The sequence below is a fragment of the Silurus meridionalis genome, chromosome 6 (genome assembly GCF_014805685.1).
Source record: "Silurus meridionalis isolate SWU-2019-XX chromosome 6, ASM1480568v1, whole genome shotgun sequence".
Taxonomy (NCBI): domain Eukaryota; kingdom Metazoa; phylum Chordata; class Actinopteri; order Siluriformes; family Siluridae; genus Silurus; species Silurus meridionalis.
In genome coordinates this window covers 10947301-10956938 of record NC_060889.1, presented here as the reverse complement: position 1 = coordinate 10956938, position 9638 = coordinate 10947301, and the positions used below count along the sequence as shown (strand labels likewise).

At 36.5% G+C, this 9638-nt stretch overlaps 1 protein-coding gene across 1 annotated transcript; it reads left to right on the top strand.

The window, feature by feature from the left end:
• Positions 1–1133: 1133 nt before the first annotated feature.
• On the top strand, positions 1134–8348 carry LOC124387683 (transmembrane protein 236). The gene is made up of 4 exons (XM_046852188.1): positions 1134–1511; positions 1903–1975; positions 6388–6511; positions 7216–8348. The coding sequence occupies exons 1-4, from the start codon at positions 1237–1239 to the stop codon at positions 7977–7979; spliced, it is 1236 nt and encodes a 411-aa protein (XP_046708144.1). The 5' UTR covers positions 1134–1236; the 3' UTR covers positions 7980–8348.
• The last annotated feature ends 1290 nt before the right edge of the window (positions 8349–9638 follow it).

Genomic DNA, 9638 nt, shown 5'->3' with positions numbered 1-9638 from the left:
CTATTCCATTATTATTCATTATTTATTGAGAAGTATGTTGTTTCTGCATTATACAGCAAAAAATATGTAGGTTGCATGAACCGTGTGTGGGTCAGGTCTCGATTAATATTATTCTTTTTTTATACATAACTGTGTTCATAGAGAAATTCATTTACAAGAAGCATTTTCAATGAACTAGCTGTCAACTGGGATCGGCTGTGTAAGATGATAAGCATTTGTAGGCCAGAGGCAGCGTCTGAGAAAAAGCTTCCCAGTAGATTCTAAAATTAGCCCCCACCAGACACCCAGTAGAAACCAGAGTTAAGCAAAGACACCGCCAAATATAGAACAGCCCACATAATCTTGATCCTGCTACACATACCCATACTGTACACATAGGCTACATGATTATTCATGATTGTCATGTTGAAATGATTTATTGCACATACAATACGGGGGAATCCTGATTTTACTCTGTAAACATACTCCTAATCTTAATCTGTAAACCCACTGAAAAAAATACAAACCATTACAACCCCCCATACACACTAAATGTATGTATCATGACAAAACTCTCAAATCTGATGATAAGAAGCTTCTTCAAAAGCAAATTGTCCTAGTAGTTCCATATCAGGCCATTAATTACCACATGATGGCGCTATACAATAAGTGGGAAAAAAAAATCATTAAACCCATAAAAATATATATAATTTATAATCATCAATAAGAAAAAATAGAGTTTGAGTATATGATGATAGTAGACTGACAGAATAGTCCACATGTAACATTTTGAAAACTGGACATATGCTTAAGATTTTGACTATTTTTTACATACATTTAACTATTTCAAAAAAATTCTTGACATTAAAATAATGTAATGTCCTGCAAACTTATGACATGGTTGTGCTAGTATGTGTCTACAGCATGTTTATGTGTATGTGTGCAAGTGGGTCATGTTTCACTTATACCAGACTTTTGCTCGGGCTCCTAATGCTATGGTGAAAGTGATAGTCATAGAACAACATTGTTTTTATGTGTTTTGCTCACTTTCCTTGTGTGTGTTTTTGTGTGCAGACCTCACCCTTTGACCCAACACAATAGTGAGTGCAGAGTAAGCAGTGGTCTAGCACTAGTACTGTATGGGTGGAGAAAATACTAGCACTCAGCTGCAATCCATTCTTTTTGTAGGGATTTTCATCCGACATTGTCGTCTGCCTCTTTTTTTCCATATAGTTTTTTGTGCTTATCTTCTGGATTATGAGTTCAAGGAGCAGAATCAAGTTTGCTATTTGTGAAGTACTGCAATTTGCTGCCTTCTGTGTTCCATTTTTTATTGTTATGCAGCGTTTTGCCTTCATCCTAGCACAGGTGAAGAGTCGGGTGCATCCCTCTGATGGAAACTCTAGCATGGCTTACTGGTTGATTGTGTCTTCATCTGTTGCCTATATGACAACCATGGCAACTTTGGTGTGGCTGCCAATTAAGTCCATGGTGTTCATGAAGAAGAAAGCTCTGGTGGGGAGAAAGAAGTGGTGAGAGAGAGAGAAAGCTTATAGGTTATTGTATACTTTGTTCCCAATCTGTGTCTATATATTGATGTAGCATCATAATAGCAAACCATGCTCATGCAGAGAGAAAAATACTGCCAGGAATTTAAGCATATACATTTTTATGTGTCTGTTTAAGCTTGTATGAGTTTGGATGATTTATTATTATTGTTGTTGTTGTTGAATAAGGAACTAATTATCTTTTTATTGTAGTTTTGTCTTGTTTTATTCTTTTACTTAATATGCATTTTATGTTTTAAAGTGATCACAATAGGTTTTAAATACTATTTTGTTCAGTTTGGTAAAATGTCCCACATAAACACAATTAATTCATACCATTTTGTCATTAAATGAACGAGAGTTTCTTTGTCTTTAGGAGACCGGTTGCACTGGCTTATGTGCTCCTCTCCACACTACCCACTTTTGCATTCCTAATAGCCAGTTCTGAGGTAAACATGTTGGATAATATTGACTATTAGTAATGTGGCATTCATATTGTTTGGTAAATGTGAGACAATGTCTAGAATACTATACAATATACTGTGTGATAATGCTAGTTATTAATAATAACTTTATTGCTGTTCTTTACCCCCTTACAGTGCTCACAAAGATAAAAAGTCTGACAGATGCAAATGGTATATTGATATGAACCATAAACCTACTCTGATTGAACAGTCAGATTGTGGAATTTGACACTCAGCTATCTTGGCAAGTGCCAAAACCGTTAATAATGCAGGAAAAAGAACAACCTGACGTTTCTTTTCCCCTTCAAAAGCTTCTATGACTTTTTACTGAGTAGTATCTTACATTTAATTTTATACATCATGGAACTGAATGGATTTTTTATTACCTAACATTTACATTTATTGAACAGCATTTTGAATTTTAACCCTTTGTCTTTCACCTTCTATTGGCAGCAAATATCTACTGTGTTCAGCAGTGGAGCTACCACATTCTTAAATCTAGTCCTCTTTATGGACCATCTACAGGTCATGCTGAATCAAACTCATGGAATTTGTTATTTCTGTAGTATTATCTGTAGTATGACTTAGTTTAGCAAACATTTGCCACAAAGTTGAAAGCACAATGTTGAATAGTTTGTTAATCAATACCACTGTACACAAAATGACCTCCATGAAGACATGTTCTACCAACGTTGCATATGATAAATTTTGTACAGAGCACTGACCTAAATCCTACTGAACACCTATGGGTTGAATTAGAACATGTGCTGGGGCTTCATGTCCTGACTAATGCTTTTGTGGCAGAATGGGAAATCCCTACACTCTTGTACTATTATCAAGTGAAAAGCTTTTTCACAAAGTGGAGGCTCTTACTCTATAGCTGCAAAAGTAGACCAAATTTCGAAATAGATGTTCAACAAGCATATACGTGTGACGGTCAGGTGACCATACACTGTAGTTCTGATGCATTTTGATTATGGAACAGATAAGACCATTGCCTCCAGGTCTTCAGCATAGACATGTAGACAGATTTTAAGGCCATGGTTTGGCACATGTGACAGTTGCACATGAATCTTTATGGGCAGCCATTTGCATTGCACACTGACCACCTGGCCTTTTCACTCTTGCTTGCAACATCTGCTTTCAGACAGAGGCCCCTTAGGTCTTAATATTGGTCTGACAGTCTCTATCATAACTGCAGTTTAACCCCAGCCAATAGAACTGGGAACAGATGTCAGTCTACTTTTAGTCATTCAGTTTTACAAACAGTTCCTGATATTTTCCCGATTATTCTCTTTCAAAGAATTGTCCCCCACCATTTCACCTAGTTTCATCATCTGCTACTTCCCCTCTACTACATCATCACATGGTGACATAACACATTCAGGGAAAAGCACTGCCTAAATACACACAACCCCAATTCCAAAAAAGTTGTGACACTGTAAAAATATAAATAAAAATAATAAAATAATTTAATGTTGAATTTGATGACTGTAACAGGTCTCAAAAAGTTAGGACACAACTATGTTTACCACTGTGTGGTATCAGGTCTTCTGTCTGTGTATATCTGGGAACTGAGGAGACCATTTAAAAAGGTGAAAGGTGCCTGCAGGCAGGCCAGTTCAGCACCCGGACTATGAGTCATGATATTGTAAGAGATTTAGTAAATAGTTAGCATTGTTTTGCTCAAGTGTCATTACAGAATCATGACCAATGTTGATTTGTCCCTTGTGCCCAGAGATTTCTCCAGATTTTTTGAGACATGATGAGACATTCAACTGTTTTGCAATTTCCAGATTGGTGAAGCTTTGCCCATCTTTAATTCTGAGAGAGATCTTACTAACCTGTCAATTATCCTATTTTCTCCAATTGTTTATTGTTAAAACTTTTTTTGAATATATTTTTTTAGACTTTTGTTGCCTCGTACCAACTTTTTAAAAACATGTTGCAGCCATCAAATTAAAAATATTATTTTACTTTAAAATAGTACAATTGACTATTAATAGTACATTAGCTACAGTGAGGAAAATAGGTATTTGAACACCCTGCTAATTTTGCAAGTTCTCCCACTTAGAAATCATGGAGGGGTCTGAAATTGTCATCGTAGGTGCATGTCCACTGTGAGAGACATAATCTAATAAAAAAAATCCAGAAATCACAATGTATGATTTTTTAACTATTTATTTGTATGATACAGCTGCAAATAAGTATTTGAACACCTGTCTATCAGCTAGAATTCTGACCCTCAAAGACCTGTTAGTCTGCCTTTAAAATGTCCACCTCCACTACATTTATTATCCTAAATTAGATGCACCTGTTTGAGGTCGTTAGCTGCATAAAGACACCTGTCCACCCCATACAATCAGTAAGAATCCAACTACTAACATGGCCAATACCAAAGAGCTGTCCAAAGACACTAGAGACAAAATTGTACACCTCCACAAGGCTGGAAAGGGCTACGGGAAATTGCCAAGCAGCTTGGTGAAAAAGGTCCACTGTTGGAGCAATCATTAGAAAATGGAAGAAGCTAAACATGACTGTCAATCTCCTCGGACTGGGGCTCCATGCAAGATCTCACCTCGTGGGGTCTCAATGATCCTAAGGAAGGTGAGAAATCAGCCCAGAACTACACCGGAGGAGCTGGTCAATGACCTGAAAAGAGCTGGGACCACCATTTCCAAGGTTACTGTTGGTAATACACTAAGACGCCATGGTTTGAAATCATGCATGGCACGGAAGGTTCCCCTGCTTAAACCAGCACATGTCCAGGCACGCCTTAAGTTTGCCAATGACCATTTGGATGATCCAGAGGAGTCATGGGAGAAAGTCATTTGGTCAGATGAGACCAAAATAGAACTTTTGGGTCATAATTCCACTATACGTGTTTGGAGGAAGAAGAATGATGACTACCATCCCAAGAACACCATCCCTACTGTGAAGCATGGGGGTGGTAGCATCATGCTTTGGGGTGTTTTTCTGCACATGGGACAGGGCGACTGCACTGTATTAAGGAGAGGATGACCGGGGCCATGTATTGCGAGATTTTGGGGAACAACCTCCTTCCCTCAGTTAGAGCATTGAAGATGGGTCGAGGCTGGGTCTTCCAACATGACAATGACCCAAAGCACACAGCCAGGATAACCAAGGAGTGGCTCTGTAAGAAGCATATCAAGGTTCTGGCGTTGGCCTAGCCAGTCTCCAGACCTAAACCCAATAGAGAATCTTTGGAGGGAGCTCAAACTCCGTGTTTCTCAGCCACAGGCCAGAAACCTGACTGATCTAGAAAACATCTGTGTGGAGGAGTGGGCCAAAATCCCTCCTGCAGTGTGTGCAAACCTGGTGAAAAACTACAGGAAACATTTGACCTCTGTAGTTGCAAACAAAGGCTACTGTACCAAATAATAACATTGACTTTCTCAGGTGTTCAAATACTTATTTGCAGCTGTATCATACAAATAAATAGTTAAAAAATCATACATTGTGATTTCTGGATTTTTTTTTTTAGATTATGTCTCTCACAGTGGACATGCACCTACGATGACAATTTCAGACCCCTCCATGATTTCTAAGTGGGAGAATTTGCAAAATAGCAGGGTGTTCAAATACTTATTTTCCTCACTGTATTAGGTAAAAATATTCAAGATTTCCTCAGTTTGGACATTAAAGATGTTTTCTATGTTCTATTGTGAATATAATATAGGTTTATGAGATTTGTTTTTATTTACATTTTACACATAATTACCAACTTTTTTTGGATTTGGGGTACACAGATGACAGGGAGAAAAGGGGTAGCTCATTGGTTAGGATGTTGGATTTCTGGTCAAAAGATCATGACTTCACATCCTACCCCACCAAGCTGCTACTGCTTGGTACTTTAGCAATCCCCTAAACCCTCAACTGCTCAGTTGAATAAATAATATAATAGTAAGTTGCTCTGGATAAGAGCATCTATCAATGATAAATGGTGAAAAAAGAGAGTACAAGATCTCTCTATCCCAGACAGCATAGCAAAAAATAGCTCTCTTGGACTCCTAGCCATCGATAGCTATGCCTTTGTCAGAATTTTACCTCAGAAACCTTTAATGCTGTGGTGAAAAAATTCAGTTCTTAACCAATAAAGCATTCCCAGGTAAAGTTTTTTGCCCATGCCATTCACAGTGAATAATTAGCAACAGGAAATGTTCTGATCCCATAATGATAATGATGACAGGCATGGTTTAGCATTCCTACAGTTACATTTCCAGTGGTTGTTTAAGAAAAGAAAAAATCCAGCATAGCTAACACAGCCTGATGACACTTTTCTTTCTTTCTTTCTTTCTTTCTTTCTTTCTTTCTTTCTTTCTTTCTTTCTTTCTTTCTTTCTTTCTTTCTTTCTTTCTTTCTTTCTTTCTCTCTAGGTGCAGATTAGAAATGGTATGCAATTTGATACATTCACTGAGCTACCTGTGTCTTTGGTCTTATTTTCTCTCATTCTCATTGACATTGTGGAAAGAATCCGTTACTGCAGACTTACTGGCCGTGGTAAAAAAACACTTTTTATTAACTGCATGAACATGTATTAAAAGCATTATTAGATAACAACTGGGCAACAAGATGAGAAGATTTTTTCCTTGTTGTCAGATCAATTGTTTATCATCTCACTAAACTATTAGCAAAACTTATCACATCGATAAAACAGTGTATTTTAAAATGGTGTCATTTGATATCTGATCCATCTGATCCCAACTCTTAATTTAAACATTACTCACTCTTACAAACATATCACACATAATTCTCGTTATGGAAATTTTAATTTCATTTCCCAGCTTTGTGTTACGCATTTTAACACAAAAGAGTATATATTTTTTTTATAAACATAATTTAATTATCCTCAGTTACACATTTTCATAAAGAGATGCCCCCTGGAACTATATTTTACTGTTCAAGAATAAGTGAATCATTGGATAAATAGTGTTAAAGTACAGTAAAAGTACTGTTGTAGTAACAACTGTACTTATTTTTATTATGTACTATTATACTTAGTGTTATTATCCTCTGTTTGTAAAAAAATATCAGCACTATATTACTTATATAACTTGTTTTATTGTATTTTTAAAAGTGCTTGATTATGACTGTCTGAAAATCTTTCCTTAGTTAATATATTAGTAAAAGTAGTAATAGGCCAGTTTATTTCACGTCTTTGGACACAGCATGAACAATTCATAATTTTCTGTTTGTATGTTTAGCTAATGAATTACATCGAAATGCAGACATCCCGACTCTCAGCCCCACTGAAATGATGATGCCAATAAGCGGTACTGCCACTGGACCATCTCCTATAGCAGTAAGTACTAATGTGGGGCCACAGAATGGAGCAGGAGCCAATGGACCTACTCCAAGATTACCTGGAAGAACTGCAGCTACAGTCAATGGGTTGGTCACTGGGTTGCCCACTAATGGGCCATTTACAGGGATTCCAGGCAACACAACAGGCTCAGCTGTCCCCAGCAATGGAGCAGTGCAAGTACTTTCAGGCAATAACCAGAGTCAACCATATACTATATCTGGGATTTATCCAGGCACTGGCCTGCCCTTAAGACATGTACCATATGCCACTGCATACACAGGGCCACTTAGTTTTTTGCTAGAAAGTGACGTGCGTGCTGAATCCCTTTCTGACAGCTTCCTTTTCTGGTTGGACACAGCTGAAATGATGCGAGTTACAAACCACACCTCGCTCTACTTCTCAGGTTGGGCTTTACCAGTGTATCTCTTCAGCTTTCTCTCAACACTGCGATTGGTTCTAATGCCCCACTGTCCCCTTCTCTCCCCATTAGGGGTCGCTCTACAAGACCTCCCCTTTCTCATTTTGAGAGTGGCCCTTATAGCTATTTTTGGGTTTGTCACCCCAGTCCTGTTTGTTATAAAGAACTTCTTGGTATGTTTGGCTTACATTTACTTTAACTTCATGACCAAGCTTAAAGTGTTCAACACCGAGAGGATGTTTTGACTGGTCCAATGAGAAAAGTTACAGTGAACTGAACAGCAGAAAAAAAGAATGTGGAGTATTTCCTTTTTTACAAAAATTATATTACATATATACCTACTCAAAATATATATATTTACTTACTATCTAAATTAATGAATTAATGGTTTTGAGAAGTTTTATAGTGCCATAAGTCCTATGTTATAAAAGACATAAGAATTGAAATCTTGCCTATTGCACTTTAACTAAATTTTACTTCTTCATTTTATTTATTTCTTGTTCCATGTTACTGTATCTTAATTGTCTTGTAGATTAAGTGTATACATGAAAATTTGCCTTAAGTCAGACTTTTCCAGTGTTATGAGGAAAAGTGCTTATTACTTGCACTGATTTAAAAAGAAAGCAGTGATCTTTAATTTATTTATTATTTACACTTATCCTTTAACATATTGTTTTGTATTTAGCTATAATTCAACCTTAATGATATTTCTCTTTCTGTATTACCAGAAATAAACATGAAAGCTGATAACATGGTCTAGCATGTTTCATCCCTTTGCTGAATGTCCGACAATGAAATATCTTTAAAAGTTTTCAGCACAATCTATGTTAATTGCATGAAATGCAGTTTTTCTTTTTAGCAATGACACCTTTTTTTATAAAAAAAACCCAACTTTATTATAAATTGTAACTGACATGTAGTCCACTATGAAGTGAATGATGTGTTGTAAATGTGATCCTTGATCTTTGTCAGGGGGTTGTTTTTTTGGGGGGTACAGGCTCACTGGAGTAATGAAAATCTGACAGCAGGAAGAGCTTTACAATGACAAAAAGTATTGTTGGTAGATGACTTTCCTGTTTTACCGTGTCCTGAATTTGGGCCATAAAACTGGGGTCAGTCCTAAAACCAGGAAACGAACACCCCCTTTTAAGCTGTTTCCTCTGGATTTTCTATGTTACTGCAGCTGTAAGTAAGAGATTTTGCTGAATGTTAAAATCTAAAATATGACATTATGACCTTTAGTAGTAAACTGGAATATATCTGTTTCAAGGAAAACTCTACCACTTATAATTGGGTAACATCTGGATTCAACCAAGATTACTGTAACCTGTACTGTAAAATTTGTCATTCTAAAAATCCATGAATATTACACTTCCCAAAATCAGTTTATGGCCAAGTCTCAAACTTTGCTCAGTAGATCACATATCTTGAGTACTACAAATATAAACTTAGAACCTTTTAACACACATATGGTTGGACTTTGTTACAATATCTGTTGTTAAAAACAGTACATAAACTCATGATTCATAATCACACTATCCAGTTTCATCCTGAAGTGTACCCTTTGATACATTATATACTTTCTATTCTAAACATTGTTTTAGGGAGATTTTTTTATTCTACTGTCACCTCAGTAAATCTACATATTGAGTGAAATGACAAAGTATATTGCACATTTTGATTATCATGATAGTATGGTGTATAAAGTGTTGAATAATCCGTTTTGTTCTATTACATTCCACTATTGACCAGATGATGGCGCTACACTCTAAAGGCACATTGAGAGCGCCACTATAGGATAATTAACCCACAGCAAAAGTCACAAGTGAATAAAGACGGCAGTATTCTTTAATGTTTGTTAAAATTTTACTCATAAAACAGCAGTATTTATAAACTGGATATAT

Excerpts from the sequence above, each read along its gene's own strand:
- LOC124387683 (XM_046852188.1), top strand. The coding sequence starts at position 1,237 with ATGAGTTCAAGGAGCAGAATCAAGTTTGCTATTTGTGAAGTACTGCAA. Across the intron at positions 1,512-1,902 it reads CTGGTGGGGAGAAAGAAGTG|GAGACCGGTTGCACTGGCTT; the intron begins GTGAGAGAGAGA and ends CTTTGTCTTTAG. Across the intron at positions 1,976-6,387 it reads TCCTAATAGCCAGTTCTGAG|GTGCAGATTAGAAATGGTAT; the intron begins GTAAACATGTTG and ends CTTTCTCTCTAG.